The sequence below is a fragment of the Marmota flaviventris genome, chromosome 13 (genome assembly GCF_047511675.1).
Source record: "Marmota flaviventris isolate mMarFla1 chromosome 13, mMarFla1.hap1, whole genome shotgun sequence".
Classification (NCBI taxonomy): Eukaryota; Metazoa; Chordata; class Mammalia; order Rodentia; family Sciuridae; genus Marmota; species Marmota flaviventris.
In genome coordinates this window covers 103,037,307-103,053,218 of record NC_092510.1, presented here as the reverse complement: position 1 = coordinate 103,053,218, position 15,912 = coordinate 103,037,307, and the positions used below count along the sequence as shown (strand labels likewise).

The 15,912-nt window shown below is 57.1% G+C and overlaps 1 protein-coding gene and 1 long non-coding RNA gene across 3 annotated transcripts; both read right to left on the bottom strand.

The window, feature by feature from the left end:
- Positions 1-249: 249 nt before the first annotated feature.
- On the bottom strand, positions 250-12,039 carry LOC114092764 (uncharacterized). Its single transcript, XM_027935364.3, has 7 exons — positions 11,888-12,039; positions 10,073-10,080; positions 9,307-9,388; positions 9,128-9,228; positions 7,827-7,984; positions 5,836-5,968; positions 250-418 (listed from the first exon to the last, which is right to left on the bottom strand). The coding sequence occupies exons 1-7, from the start codon at positions 12,037-12,039 to the stop codon at positions 270-272; spliced, it is 783 nt and encodes a 260-aa protein (XP_027791165.2). The 3' UTR covers positions 250-269.
- Positions 12,040-12,864: 825 nt separating this feature from the next.
- LOC114094783 (uncharacterized) lies at positions 12,865-15,838 on the bottom strand. Of its 2 annotated transcripts, none has more exons than XR_011704066.1 (3): positions 15,687-15,838; positions 13,986-14,200; positions 12,865-13,128 (listed from the first exon to the last, which is right to left on the bottom strand). It is a non-coding gene; the product is annotated as an uncharacterized lncRNA (long non-coding RNA). The 2 variants fall into 2 exon arrangements; XR_003583135.3 differs by having other exon boundaries at positions 15,728-15,838.
- Positions 15,839-15,912: the final 74 nt, after the last annotated feature.

The following is a 15,912-nucleotide window of genomic DNA, read 5'->3' as shown; positions in this document are numbered from 1 at the left end:
AGCGCAGAGCAGCTCTGGAGTCAGCCGAGAGGCAGGCGGATAGATTATGTTTATAGGGCAGAGAGAGATGGCGGAGCGAAGCACATAACCAGAATGGGTATTTTTGTCATTTATACAGTAGCTTATATCATTATTTCTTCCTGCTTCCAATTTTTCAGTAATAAAAATATAGGCAATGTGATTCTCTTTGCATTACAGATAAACCATCTTGATTCTTTATTAAATATTTTTATTAATCTGAAGTACTACAAAGCATCTGAGCAGATAAATCAGACCGGGCCAGTCATTTTCCCTCTGTTAGCGCTCCACGAAACGGCTTCATTTATGATTGTGCGACTCCAGGAAAGGCGGCTTCCAGATTCATCTCCAGGTTCCCTTCTGTCCGGCTTCACGGCCATGTGTACTCGGCAGAAGGGTGCTAACAGGGTATTTGTTCTTCAAGATCCAATCCGTGTGGGTGATCGCTCCACAATCCCCTGTTCTATTTAATTAGGAATTACTACTCGGGTGTCACTCTTGGTGTCAGCTGGGAAACGTGAGCCCTGTCACTGGGCTGGGCAGAGAGGGGTCCCTCGGAGTCCCTGGAGAGGCAGCAGCCCAAGCAATGCCCTGATGTATTTGGGGGGCCACATCGAGAGTCAGCCTGCAGCGGGGGGCCCTGGTCCTGGCCAAAGTAGGGGGGGATGGTGACAGGGTGTCAGTTCTGGCTAGTTCCTTGTCCCTTAGTGGCCTGCCTTCCTCCTTCTCCTGGGGACACGTGGTGGGGCACCTCAATGGGCACAGCTTCTATGGGAAAGGTCTCTCCAGCCCATGCTGTGGACGCACGTCAGAACTGCCACTCCCCAGCCCCTGCCCAGGCTGTAGGGTGGTCTGCTTCTTCAGTAGCTGTGTCCCCCAGGGTCCTCCCTTCCAGCCCGCCGACTTGCTCCTTCCCTAGGCCCTAGGGAGCTGGTGGGAGCTGATTCACTCTGAGATGAGAGCACTGTGGGCTGACCCCAGCCCGGGGCCCGGAGCGTCTGCTCCTGGGCAAGGTGCACAAGCCCCAGAGGGAGTCCACCATGGATGGGAGGCTGCCCAGAACCCAGGCACATGGCTGGGCCAGGGGCTGAGGGGGCCCCAGGTATGGCCTGGACTCCAAGGGGGTCCGAGGCTCTGGAGGCATCGCAAGGCTGCTGATCCGGTGCCTAAGTGGGAAGGGCTTGGGCGTGGGCCGAGGCAGTTGAAGACGCCAGGGAAGAGCAGCTCCCCTTTGCCCAGGGCTGGGCAGCTCCAGTGCCAACCACCTGGCCTGCCCCAGTGGCCTGGCTCCTCCTCCCCATTTCAGGATCTCTCCCCTCTGCTTCCTGAATCCTCCCTGCAGAGGGCAGGACACTCACCCCGTGGTCAGGCACTGTCAAGATGCTCTGGCTCTACCATTCTGGGTCTGTGGACCCTGGACAAGCCCTGGCCATGTCCAATGCCCAGTGTCCTCCTCCAAAGAGCAGGGGCTCCATGCCCACCTTGCTGGCCTCGTGCCCTCAGGCTGGGCACTGCCTGGTGTTGACCCTGCCCTGAAAACCAACCAGGTGCACCTCCCCAGGTGGTGCTGGGGGTGAGGGCTGGTGCCCTGGAGAAGGGCGTGTCCACCAGGGACCCATGAAGGACAGGCCAGGGAGGGATGGGCCAGGGTGGGTGGGGAGGACTATGCAGAGAGAGGAGGATGGGAAGGCCAGCCTGGCAGCCCCACGGAGGAAGGGGCCTGCCTGCTGGCCCTGTGATGGGAGGAGTGGCCAGGAAACACCTCCAGAGACTCCTGGGCAGGGTCACGTGCCCAGGCTCTGTGCTGGGTACTCAGGGTTGGGCGTCCCCATGACACCCTGGGGGATCATGTCCTGATTTATGCAACCTCAGGCTGTCACAGGAGGGGTCTTGAGGACGCCCTGTGGAGCCAAGGGGCCTGGCACAGGAGGCGGTGCCCTGCAACAGAGGCCCAGAGTCCTCGGGTCAGAGACACAGCAGAAAGGGACGCCAGGCGTGGGGACAGAGTTAGGGTGGGAGGTGCACACTCTGGGCACAGAAGGCCCAGAAGCTGCATAGCAGTGGGGATGGTGCACGCCCCTGCACGCATTGAAAACGCAAAATGGGAAGTTTAGTTCACGTCGTCTTTGCCACAGTTTTAAATTTAAATATGTATCTGGAAAATTCCTGGAGGAAACAGAGAGGGATAGATATGTCGAAGGCCCATGGAGCCACCCGAAGGGCTGGCAGCAGCCAGGGCTGGAGCCAGCTGAGCCACAGAAGAGCTGTGTGGGTCACAGCCCAGGGGGCAGCAGCCTCCTGGTCCACACGGCCACAAAGGAGTGATTGAGAAGTGGGAGACAGTCGGCCAGGTGCGCTCGCAGGAGGGACTTCCACGTGACTGAGCACGCCCCTCTCCTCACGTGGGGGCCGTGTGGTGGCCCCCCTCCAGGGAGGATGGGCTGGGAGTAGCTCAGAGCCCCCACGCCCCGGAATGGGCAGGGTCCCGACGGGCTGCACCTGACAGGACCCGACCTGGGGCTGCCCACTGTGGCCACCGCCCAGGCTAGCTGTGAGGAGCTAGCACACACCGCCCAGGGGGGACCTCTGCAAACACCTGACCTGCCTGCCCAGCACAAGGCCACGGACTTGTAGAGTCTCGGGAGCTTCACAGCCCCAAGGAGCCCAAGGGACACGGTGACACACAGTGTGGGGCCCTGGGATGGAAAAGGGACATCAGGCTAAAGTAGGGAGATGGGAGCAAGGCATGAACTTCGGCTAATTAAAACCCACACTCCTGGGGGGTGTCAGGCGGTTCTCAGGTGAGGTGTGACCTGCGCAGGTCAGTCACAGCCTGGGTGCCTGGGCTAGGTCCCAGAAGGGTGCTGGCTGATGAGGCAGCTCCTTGGCCCTAGCCCCCCACCCCCGCTGCCTCCGTGAACAGACCCCCACAGCACAGACACGACGCCATCCCTGGGGAGGGAGCCTCGGGAAGATCCCAGCAGAGGGACAGGGGGACAGGCACCCGGGAGAGGAGTATCATGGCGAGAGTGACCGGAATAACCACATTTTAACCCACCATAAGGTGGACAGTTTTGTTATGAAAAACACCAGAAAGCCATTAATGTAAATCATGAAATATTCAGCAAGGAAGTCACTTAGATGTCTGTTCCCAGCAGTGGTGCCGGGCGCTTCCTGCATCAGGGCGCCAACGCCAGCACTCATCGGGTGAGCTGCGCCCTCCGGGCCCTTAGCGCTCAGGAAGGAAGCCCCAGCTCCCTGCCACAGACACGGCCCTGCTGTGGCCTTGCTGGCCGAGGGGAGAGAGCACTGCTGGGCCTTAGCCACCACCTGCTCTCTCACACACACCCAGGAGGGTCAGTCCCCGTGCCAGCCAGTCCCTGCCTCGGTCCTGAGGTGGAGGTCCTGCCTTCCACAGTGATGACAAGAAAAGAGCTGGCAACGTCGACTCTGCTGTGCTTGGCTCCTGATGGACATTCCCTGACCACAGTCTGGGGTCATGTGGCCAGTGAGCCATGAGGCCAGGATTTGGGTCCAGGTCTGGTTCCAGAATCCCATTCTGAGCCACTGTCCTCTGCCCTAAATAACTCCCCACTGCAAAAGCACCAAGTGGAGAAAGACAAACAGCGCAGAGAGGTGGGGACGCGCCTGTCACATGCAGTCAACACCCAGAAAACCACAGGGGCAGGTGAGACGGGGCGACGCCTCCCGGGGCAGGTGTTGTGTGAGCAGGTGCAGCCGGAGTGGAGACACTCCAGGCAGAACCACCACGTGACCCACACGTGGCCCAGCAGTCCCACCTCTGGGACACACCCAGAAGCAGTGACAGCAGTGACGTGAAGAGGTGCCTGCCAACCCAGGTTCCCAACAGCATGACTTCATTGCCAAGAGGAGGAAGAAGCTACCTGCACGTCCACCAGCAGATACACCTGCAGTGGCCACCCCTACAGGGGACACCAGTGGACCTTAGGAAAGGGGAAACTCTGCACCTGCTACGGCCCGGGGAACTTGAGGACGTCAAGCTCGGCTTGTTTCAGCCAGACACAGAGGACTGGATGGCTGGGAGGGACAACGTCTGGGGGACGGAGTGTCAGGCTGGGAAGGTGCGAGAGCCATGGGTGGACAGTGGTGAACGCTGCTGGACGGCGGGAAGGTGCTGCCACCTCTGAGCTCCACACTCAGAAAAGGTTGAAATGGTAACTTTAGTGTCGTTCAGATTGTGCTACGATTTAAAAAGGACAAGAGGAGGGCGGTGGAGTGTTGGTGAGGGGTCTGTGCGTGTCTGGGGGCGTTGGTGAGGCAGGAGTCCACCACAGCCTGTGGTCAAGACAGCTCTGCCAGGAGGTGGCTGGGCCAGGGGGCTTTCAGCACCTTGGAGAGAGACACGGACAGCCTGGGTGCTGGGGAGGGACCTCTGGACTCAGGTCGGGAGCTCGAGGTCCTGGGTCTTTCAGGCCCCACCTGCTCCTGCCCCTCAGCTGAAGCAGGGAAGATGTTTGGTGAGACTTCTTATGATTTTGTTCCTCCCTGGACTTGCTGAAGGGGCATGTTCCTGAGGCTGTACACAGAGGCGGGAGGGTTCTGGAAAGCCCTGGCAGGGCAGGTAGAACCTACAGGAGCTGCTGGAGGCCGGGACCCTGCTCTGTACCTGCAGGACCTTGAGAGGACTCCTGCCCGTCTCTGAGCCTCTTGTCCCATCCATGTTCGGAAGGGCTTCCTGGATCCCGGCTTGCCCAGCTGGCCCAGGGAGGAGGGAGCGCTGCCTCCTCCTCCTGTGTGCACCTGGCCCAAGCCCTCCCTGCTGGGCACCCTCACCTGGGAGAGCGTGTTGCTCTTGTCACAGGGCAGCGGGTGCCATCACACCCAGTGCTGGGACCCAGGGTGCTGGAGTTGATGCACGTGCGGGACGGCCCTGCCCCTCGGGACCTCCACCCACAAAGCCCTGTGACACATGGTGCCAGGTTCCGCAAACACCATTTCAGAGAAGACGGAACAGCCATCCAGGAGCCCAGCCTCGGGAGGCCTGGCCACTCAGACTCTCTGCCACATTCCCAGGGGTGGGTAGAGACGTCTGGTCACAGTCAGACTCAGGTCGGCTTCAGCAGTTCTCATTCAGGGGACTGATGCCTCGAGCACAGCCTATCCACCATCCTGCTGAGGTGGACCACATCCCAGATGCCCAGGGACTCTCTAGCTGCCAACAGGGGTGCTGTGGGTCCCTGGGGTCCAAGTCACATCTCTTTACTATTATGAAGATGAGGTGCGATGGCACCTTCAAACACGAGAACAGTTCACCGTGAGCAATTCTCCACCCACAAAGCCCTGTGACACGTGGTGCCTGTGTCACCACCTCCCATGAGCGCCTGCCATTCTTCCAAACAACCAAGTACCAACGCAGCTGGCCACCCCCTGCACAGGAGCCCACTGTGGGGCTGGGGCCTGGACACAAGACCTGGACAGGGGCAGGAGCAAACAGGACCCAGGGGGTCCAGGTGAGTCCAGAGGACCTGAGTCTGAGGACAGAGAGGGACGCCCACGGGCCTCACTGGGGAGGCTGCGCGCAGTCTCGGGGGAAGAGCAAGGCGAGAAGCTCAGGGGTGCCAAGGGAGGGGGAGCAGCCAGTGTTCCAGGAGGCAGAGCTGCCCAGAGCCTGCAGGGCCTGCAGCAGGAGACAGTGAAAGGTCTGGAGAGGAGGGACAGGGTCTGAGGACAGCCCTCCCCCTCCCCAGTGGCCCTCTCTGAAAGGAGGGTCTGAGGAAGCGCTCCTTCCTTGGGAATGCTCGTGACAGGCGTCATAAGATCTTACTTTCCACTTACATGTGTGTTGGGTGAGTTGCTTTAATGGGTCCTTGGACCAACCTATAACAGCTGGTGGAAATGGCCTTGGGAAGATGTCCCGGGAAGCCGTTGGAGGGTCTGTTCCTCGGTCAGTCCTGGGGTGCGATGATTTCTGCCACATCAAAGTAGATGGCCTCAACATCAGGCCAGGGCCCGGCCCCTCCCTTTCCAGATCAGAGGCAGCAGAGGGGAGCACAGAGCATCAGCCCGGCCCTGGGTGGGCCTGGGTGCAGCCCGGTTCGCACTTCCAGGAACTGGGGGCCCACAGAGGCTCAGCATTTTGCCAAAAGCCTTGTCAGGTTTAAGCTCCGTGTCTGTGAGGCTCCACGGCCACACTTCCCGGCTCCTCGCCCCAATCACAGACAGCAAGGCTGTTGCTGCAGCCACCACACAGAAGGCTGCAAAGAAGCAGGGACCAGAGATGGACAGGAGGTGGATGGGAGTGGACCGGAGGTGGACAGCTCAGTGCCGGGGGGCAGGGCAGCCTGCTCTCGGCTCCGCCAGTGGCTGTTCCATAGTGGACTGCTTGTCAGGCTGGGGTGCAGGACAACCTGGCATCCCTGTCCCCACATGGCAAAGACGGGTCCTGCTGTGTGCTCAAGGGCCTGGCTCCTGGCTGGCCAGAACGGCCATTGCCACTTCGTCATTTTAGGAGCTGGGAAATTACTATGCACGGCAGCAAACTTTAAAATGAAATAATAAGTCTGTCCTTTTAAAAAGCAAATTGCGATGCCAGAATATTCATGAGCTGTGACTTCATGGGACATGGCAGCAGCCGGGGGATTATCATTCGGTTAAGTCAGCAGCGGAGGAATTTAGGGAAATGTGCTTGTCAGTCTGAGGAAACGAGTGATTAATACTTTCCTGTTTGCGGGGCCCCTCAACGGGTGCATTTTAATGTAATAATTAATTAACCTTGGGAGTGCTCGCAGTTCACAGCTCCTGGTGCCTTGGCAGCGGTGTGGGGGTGGGGCAGGGCCCTCTGCCTCCCACTCCCCATCGCAGGCCTCTGATCTCCCCCACCAGCTGAGAGGCCGATGGGGCTGAGCCCGAACCTCAGGGGAGGCTTGTCTGGGGAGGATGCGGAGGGCCAGCTCTGGACACAGCAGGGACACACTGGCACTAAGAACCGCCCATGACACCTAGGTTGGTGTGATGCGGAGAGGAGGGTCCCCCCAAACTCATGTTCACTCGAGTCTCAGAATGTAGCTTTGTTTGGAGACAGGGTCTTTGCAGATGTGACTGGTTAACGATCTTGAAATGAGATCCTCCTAGATTCAGGGAGGGCCCTGAATCCATGACTGATGTCCTGTGTGGAGAGGACACAGAAATGGGGGAGGAGGCCCACAGAGATGGAGGCAGAGGCTGGAGACTGAGAAAAACTCCAAATCCTGAGAGCTGGGAGCAGCCTGGGCGGGTTCCCTCAGCCTCGTAGGGGCATGCCTGCGGGACCCTGAGGGTGGAAGCTGCCCTCCTGGACCTCAGGGAGGACATTACATTGTGTAAGCAACAGAGTCACTCGCCAAACCCCTCAGAGGATGGCCTTTGCAGGAGGTGCTGAGGCCAGCTGGGGAAGGCCCTGGGGACAGAACGGGGTCCCTCCCAGGACTGCAGTGGGTTGGACTAGAGATACGCTGCTCAAACAGGGACCCCAGAGGAATCTGGGTGCCAAAGAGTCTTGGTCCCCCCACTTCTTCCCTCTTGCCACCTAGAGAACTTGTCACTCCTGGGGCCCATCACCCACCTCCTGAGGGGTGCTGGCTCGCACCAGCTCTCCCTCGGGTCTCTGCACCCAGCCTGAGGGCTGCAGCTCTGGGCCCTGCAGTGTTCATGGCAATGCCAGCCCTCAAGGTCTGTGTGTGCACACACACACAACATGCAGCACTCACATGCACCCCACACCTACACAGACACACAAACATGCACACCTGCACCTTCTTACACTACGTGCACATGCACACTGCACGCACCCCCATCCGTAGGACGATGGCTCGCTTGCCCCCTCTAGCGGCTGAATCTTGGCACCGCAGCTGGCTCTCTCCAAGGGTTTCCAGCTTGGTTGAGGCCTCCTGGGTCCATGGAGGTGGTGGTGCCTGGGAAACCGGCTGTAGAGACGTGGTCAGCAGCACTGGAGAGGAGCAGAACTCCAAGCTTTATCTTACACAAGTGGGCCCAGAGGAAGACAAAACTCCAAATCCTGAGCGCCCATCCAGTTTCTCACATTTACAGGCTATCTAGGGGCGTGGATTTTCTAGTCTGCCTGACAGTGTTGTGCACCCGTGTCCAGAGGGAAGCATGTTTACAGGAGCAGAGTGTGATAAGGGGAAGAACTGGCTCCTGTTGCAAGGCCTTGAGTCAGAACCTCCATAAAAGAAGGGACCCCGTCAGTCAGGCTTCCTGGAGAAAGGCTGAGAGAGGGGAGGGGGGCAGGCCCTTCCCCAGGCTTTGGTTTCTTACCATGACATTTTTATAATTTCATTTTACAGCCAGGTCTGGACACAGTGGTAGAGCCCCATCTAGGTCAGACTTGGTGACCCCTTTGCGGGAAGACCGTCTCCAGCCTGTCCAGTTCTGCCAGTGACTTCCCAGGCTGCCACATTGACCCTGTGCAGGGCTGGGCCGAGTCTGCCCAGGGAGCTTGTCAAGGTAGGCCAGGAGAAGGATGGCCATGTCCTCAGCAGCCACCACCCAGGGCAGCTCAGGCCCTCCAGGGAACTCTCAGTGCTGGGGTAGGAGCCGTTCAAGCCCCTGGCAGGGCTAGCTCTTCCCCGCTCTGGATGATTTCCTGCTGGGCCCAGGGCTGCCATGCTCAGCCCATCCAAGGCAGGGGCACTGGCAGGTAGGGAGGAGGATCCACCTCCCTGCCTCTTCCTGAGAACAACAGGTACTTCTTCACAGCAGGAAGTAACCTGCTGTCTCTCAATGAAAGGGACCTTGGGGCTGGCATTGCCACAAACACTGCAGGGCCCAGAGCTGCAGCCCTCAGGCTGGGTGCAGAGACCCGAGGGAGAGCTGGTGCGAGCCAGCACCCCTCAGGAGGTGGGCGATGGGCCCCAGGAGTGACCAAGTTCTCCAGGCGGCAAGAGGGAAGAAGTGGGGGGACCAAGACTCTTTGGCCCCCAGACCCCTCTGGGGACCCTGTTGGAGCAGTGTATCTCTGGCACAACTCAGAGGCTGTCAGTGTGGGCTTGTGTGGACCAGCCCCTACTCAACAAGCTTGGAGGGATGGAGTTTGGTAGGGTGTCCAGCATGCTGCTGGCAGTGGACTTACCTGGTGACACCCCTGCAGCGACCTTGAGCCCCAGCCTGGTTCTCCTGGCCAAGGGAGGTTTTGGAACATTCCAGCACCTCCTCTGTGCATTCCTCTTCTGCCTGAAGTGGCCAAAGCTGGATACTGTAGTTAAAAGCCCCCTCGGCCCTGCCTGAGCCCTTGAAGGGCCCTGACCCTACCTGGGAACAGAGGCCCATTCTCCCCAAGACTGGAAGTCCCATGTGACCTTCTCCCAGCTGCACTCCAAATCTAAGGTGGCACCTGGAACAGAGTAGGTACTAAATAAACCATGGGAACCTGTGAACCACAGCGGCTGTGCCAGCATGTTCTCCAGAGTAGAGGCCAAGAAACAGTTTCAGGGCACATGAGGGCCACTGGGACCAGCATTTGGATGGTTGGTGGTAAGGGAGGCCACCTCAGGCGGAGGGAGAAACCAAGCCGCGGCAGGTGGGGCAGCTCAGGGTACGTACCCCTAACCGCGTGTCCCATGAAATGGCCTGAACCCACTGAGTTCAGCCACCCAGGAGGGGTGTGACCCCCACAGGTGCCTCCACAGCTGGGCTGATGCTGAGGGCTGAGGGCGGGGCAGCCTGCGGCAGGTCCTCCCTGGAGGCACTCTGGTGGCACCTCTGTGTCCAGACGTTAGCCTGACCCTCATCCAGGAGGGAGCTCGGAAGGGAAGTGACCTGCTGTCTCGCAGTGAGAAGGGACAGACGTGGACACCAAACTGGTCGACTGGAGTCCAGAGGCCCCCCTGCATGCTGCTGTCGCATCCCAGGGACCCCAAAGAGCCAGGATTGGTGAGGGCCTCATGGGCATATAGAAAGGCCTTGTCCACGCCCCTCTGGGCATTTCCTGTTCTTCTCCATCATTCCCGAGGGTGCAGGGTGGCCACAGACTGGCTTCTGCCTAGGGAGGACCTGCCACCCCCAGGTGTCCACTCACATTGACTTCTGAGATCCTCAGAGAAAATCTGCCAGCAAGCTCAGTATGCCGAGCGGTGGCCGGGCAGGCGGGCAGAGTGGAGGAGGAGGCCCGAGGTCTGAGAAGGGGTTGGGTTGACAGGCTTGGAGCAAGGAAGCAGGAGTCACGTGGGAACCCCAGGAGCAACGGGCAGTGGTGAGCAGCCCAGGCGGGGCAGGGAGGGACTCTGCTGAGGCTCATGACAGACCACAAGGCCACAGGAGATAAGGCCAGACCTGTGGATTTGCTGATGACACAAGCTGCCCTAGGCTCAGTTTATCAGTGACACAGACCATGGAGGGGAGCGTGGGGTGTGGCTCTGCAGCCTCATCACACAGCTACCGGAGCACATCAGAGCACAGGAGGATGAGGGTCCCACATAAGTGGGGCACTGTGGCTGCAGAGCCTTCCAGAAGGGTAGCCCTGTGCTGTCTCAGTGGGGGCTTCCCAGAGATGCAGCCATGCCCTAACCCTGGAATGCAGATGAGCCTCACTGGGAAACAGTTCTTTGCAGATTTAAGTAAGAATCTTATTGAGCTAAGATCATTATAGACGAGGGTGAGCCCTGAATCCAATGACAGGTGTCCTCGTAAGAGACACACTGGGAGGAGAGGAGAGGCCACGGGAAGAGGGAGGCAAAGGCTGGAGTGGTGCTGCCTCAGGCCAGGGACACCTGGAGTCCCCCAGCAGCTGGAGGAGGCAGGAAGGCTCCAACCCCAGGGCCCCTAGAGGGACCACCCTGGCCACACCTGGATTTCAGACTTGGGGCTTCCAGGACCGTGAGCAGATATATTTCTGCTGCTTTAAGCCACTCGTGAGTTTGTGGTACTTGCTTATGGGTAGGAATGTGGCCCCGACCTCGTTAGAGCCCAGGAGGCGGTGAGAACCTGCCTCCTGATGCCTCCAGGAAGACAGAGAGGCCAGAGCGAGTGGCCTCAGCACCTCACACGTCTCCCGCCTGCTCATGTTCCCAGAGGGTCTGCCAATTCAAATCCATGGCCTGAGCCTTTGCCTGCATGGCCGTGCGGACACTTGGCAGTCCCCAGGTGGGGTGGGCCCTGCTCCGTATAGCCTACAGCTCGGTGGGCAATTGGGAGGGTTTGACTCCAAGATGGGATCCAGATTTCTCCTGTTGGAAGTGGGTGCCATTGAGGACCAGGCTGGGCCTTCTCCAGCTGCACCCTCTGCCCCGGAGCCCCCTTCCCCCTGTGTGATCAGCCCAGCAATGTGTCCAGTCTCCCTTGAAACCAACCCCAGAGTCTTTGTGGGGAACAGGCCGTCTTCTCCTTTTCTTAGCCTTTCCGTACACTAGTCAGTGGGACATCTGACTTGAGTAGGACAGATATCACAAATTAAGATCGGAATAAAGAACCCGTGATTGTCCAGCTCACGGCTACCAAGTGACCCAGGTGTCCTTGGGGAGTTGCAGCTGCTGGAAGGGGTGCAGCTTGTGAGCTTCTATCCCCACGTTCTGTGGTGTGGGCAGACAAGTGCTATGTTACAGCACCTCTTGCCCATGAGCCTCCGGCAGGGCCCTGGCGCTCTCCTCAGCCACTTCCCAGAGAGGCCCAACTTCCTCACCAACCTCTGAGCTGGACAAAGAGGTGCTCTCCCGGCCCCATCAGTGGCTTCCGCATGTCCCTGCCCTCAGCCCTTCACGGTGACTTCACTCCCAGCTGTGTGACATGGTCAAAAGGATGCCAATAGGAGGAGCACAAGCAGACACTCCAGGGAACAGGCCTCAGGAAGCTGGGGACGGGAGACCACGCGGCCATCCATCTGAGAGCCCAGGGCCACCCGTCCGCCAGCCTGAAGGCAGGTGACCGAGGAGCCCTGCTGGAATCAGAGCAGCTGCCCAGGTTGGCAGAACCGCTGGTCAGCCCCGGGCTCGTGAGGGTCATGGACTTGTTCTGAGCCTTGAGCTTGAAGATGGTTTTGTCGCACAGCATCACTGGGTTGTGGGTGACGTCTGTGGCCAGGCAGGATTGTGCCCTGCCAGGCCCCTGAAGACACCCAGGTGGCAGGTGATATTTGGGGTTCTCCTGTGGGTTCTGTTCTCTCTTCCCCCTTTGCGTGTCGCTGGCCGGGCGAGTAGAACCTTCCCAGGCTCCCTACTGCAGCCGGGTCATCCCCTCAGTGGCTCTCACGATGACATCATGTGCCCTGGAGAAGCTCCCCCAAGCTGACTCCATGCGCCCCTAGCCTCCCTGGCCCTGCTCACACCATCTTTAAATGCCAGAAGTGCGGAGCGATTTGTCACTTTCTTCCCACCCCCTAACTCCTCCATGCCTGCCTTTGATCATCCCTCTGTTCCAGCCTCTGTCTCCTCCCTCCATCTGCAGCTTCCTCCTCCTGCCCTCGCCTCCCCTGACCCCAGGGTCTCGTATGGTCAGTACCGCTCCTTCCCAGGAGAGAACCCGGTTCTGGTCTTCATCCTGGCTGAATTTCAGGGACTAACAGGCTCCAGGTCCTGGAGGGCAGGAGGTAAGCTAGACTACACCACAGGGATTTGGACATGACTGGAACCGGTTCCCAGGGAAAGATGAGGACATGTGTGCAAAGTGGTTCAGAGAGGAATGGCCTGAGCAGGGAGACCCTGGGCCTCTCCCCACAAAGAGCACCCACCTTGGAACCACAGCTCATCCTCCTGTGTCCACCAAGGCTTCTGAGTGAATCCCATGAGTGTGTGGGTGTCAGTCAAGGGCCTAGGTCTAGCCCAGACTGCGCCTCTGGTAGTGGCCACCCATTAAACAAACATTACTCAGAGACACCCATTAAGCATGAGAAAGACTTTATTCAGGAGAACTGACAGGTACAAGGACCAGGACAACAGGGTCTAGTAGAGGAGGAGAGAGATCGGGCTCACCACGGCACAGCACAGCATGGAATTTATAGCCAAGGAGCAAAGCAGGGGCAGCTGATGGAACATTAAGAGGACACTTCTGCCTGGGTGCAGTGGCCCCCACCTGTAATTCCAGATTTGGGAGGCTGAGGCAGGAGGATCACAAGTTCGAAGCCAGACTGGCAACTTGGAGACTCTGTTTCAAAATTTAAAAAGGGCTGGGGATGTAGCTCAGCTGGGGATGTAGCTCAGCACTTGCCTAACATGTATGAGGCCTGGGTTGGACACCCCCGTACCCAAGGGAGAAAGAAAAAGAGAAAGCATCTGTGGTAAGAGAGGTTCTACAGTTCTGGCTAAACTGTCCTAATAGGCCAGGGTGACCATGCTACAGAGCTGAGGCCTTTCGGGAAACTGAGACAGCATGAAGACCCTCTCTTCAACCCCAATTCTTGCCATCAAGTCAGAAAGATTTCAGACTTATCACTCAGAGCAATGGGGTGCGTTTATTGAAGGGATAGGGAAAGGGAAAAGGGACTCTTTCAAGAGAGAGAGTGGTCCTCTCAGAGAGGAGAGGGACTGTGTGCTTCCTGTACTCCAGCTTTATTGCAGATCCCAGAGAAGTTTCCAGAGAGTCCAACCTAGGCCCACTTCTTGACTTTTGACTGACAGCAGGGTGACATCAGATTTTCAAGTCCACATGGCCATGACAAATCTAGGTCACCTTGGCCCATGTTGACCAGTTCTAATTGGATTCTTTTTTTTTTTTTTTTTAAAGATAGACACAATATCTTTATTTATTTATTTTTTATGTGGTGCTGAGGATCAAACCCGGTATATCACAAGGGTGAGGCAAGTGTTCTACTTCTGAGCTATAACTCCAGCCCCTCTAATTGGATTATTATTATTATTATTTTTACAATATCTTTATTTTATTTATTCATTTTTAGTGGTGCTGAGGATCAAACCCAGGGCCTCACACCTGCTAGGCAAGTTCTCTACCACTGAGCTACAATTCCAGCCCCTCTAATTGGATTCTTAACCATGAATTCTTACAGATTTTATGGTTAAGAAGAATTATCCTTATCTACTTGAGTTTCAGAATCTGGTTTGTGGAAAAGGTCACAAAAGTGTCTCCCTTCAGTGTAACTTGGGTCCTCATAGCAACGTTATTCCAGGCCTACATTTTTCCTGCAGATAACAGATAGTTTGCCGAGAAATGTGACATATCCTGTCCACTTAGGCCAGGCCGGGCTGCAGGTCAATTGCTCCTGGGAAAAGAAAGCATGTGGGGATCAGCACATTGGTGCAGTTTATAGAATTATTCTCAACCTCCTGCTCCCACCATTTGCACCTGTCTATCCTCTAACAATCAGAGGGCACCTGGGGGGAGGGGTGTGGAGGATGAGGAGCCCAACCAGAAAGGGAGGTGGGTCCCTGCTAAATTGACTCTGCAGGGTCCTTTAATCTGGATGGGCCTAAGATAAGGTTCAGGAGCCGGATGGATAAAGTTTGGCCAAGCACGGAATCTTTGTCACACCCCACAGAAGAGTCCCCAGGCTGCTGGTCTGGGGGCCCCACGCTGAGAACTCTGCTCTAGGGCCTTGCTGTCCCAAAGAAACATCACAGCAGCATATACAGGTTCAACTTCCTAATCACCATAGTGTAAGGTAGGAGCTCAGGGGCGCCCAGACGGTGGGGCAGGGTATAGAAGACGATGCGGAGGGAGGCAGGGGGCAGTCATGTCCCTGTTTAGCATAAGTCCCATCACCAAGACAACTCCCGCATAGGTTCAGTATTTTAAAATGACCAATGGGTCTCCTTCCCTCTTCTGTGCAATTCCCCCTCTCTCTCCCATTCCCTCCCACCTATCGTCCCTGTTTGATGATAATTTTCTTCTCATGCTCTTCCTCCCTGCTTTGTTTTGAGTCGCTTCCCTTATATCAAAGAAGGCATTCGGCATTTGTTTTTAAGGGATTGGCTGACTTCACTTATCATAATCTGCTCTAATGCCATCCATTTCCCTGCAAATGCCATGATTTTGTTGTTTTTTATTGCTGAGTAATATTCCAAGGGGAGGAAAAAATAAATAAAAAAAATTAGAGTGAGAGAAATGAGTTATGGTAGATGGGGTAGAGGGAGGGGAGGAGAGGGGAGGGGGAAGGGGGATAGGAAGGGGATAGGAAGGGCAGCAGAATACAACAGACACTTGTTTGGCAGTATGTGTAAACGTGGCTGTATAATCAATGTGATTCTGCAATGTGTACACGGGGGAATAATAAGAATTCATACCCCATTTGAAACAAATGTATGGTATATGATATGTCAAGATCAATGTAACGTTTTGAGCAACCAATAAATTTCAGATGCTTAAAAAAAATGACCAATGGGGGTAAAGTGGGCAGTATTCTAATTAGGTTTTCTAAAGTAACCAAAGGGGGACAGAAGTCAGTCAAGTATCATAAGGTGGCCAATGGGGACACATGGGGTAAGGTCGTCAGTCAGATCAGGCTAGAAAAGACCCGGCTGGCGGTTGGGCATGCAGGACCACTGTGCAGACGGCCGGCGCCTCCCTGGGCCCTCTCTGCTCTGCCTGACAGAGGGCCACTCGCGCGGCCGCTTCAGGAAATCTGCACCTTGCCTATTACTTGTGTGTCTTGCTCAGTTCCCTGTTCCGGACATCAAGGACCTGGACCCCAGCTGGACACAATACCTCCAAGACAAGGAGAAACAGGTGATTTCAATAATATATTTTACTTTGCCCATGGATCCACATATCACTTCGACGCGCAACCTACAAACATGACCGAGGAGCTTCGTGTCCCTTCTAACTGCTGGAGACCCCGTGTCAGCTCCGCCGGAGCTCACCTCCTCGTGCCCCAGCGGGCTGCCGCCCCGAGGCTCCGCCCCCGAGGACCACGACTCCCGGCATGCACGTGGCGCGCCAGACACGCATTTCCGGCGCGCCTGCGGGAGGGGGCCC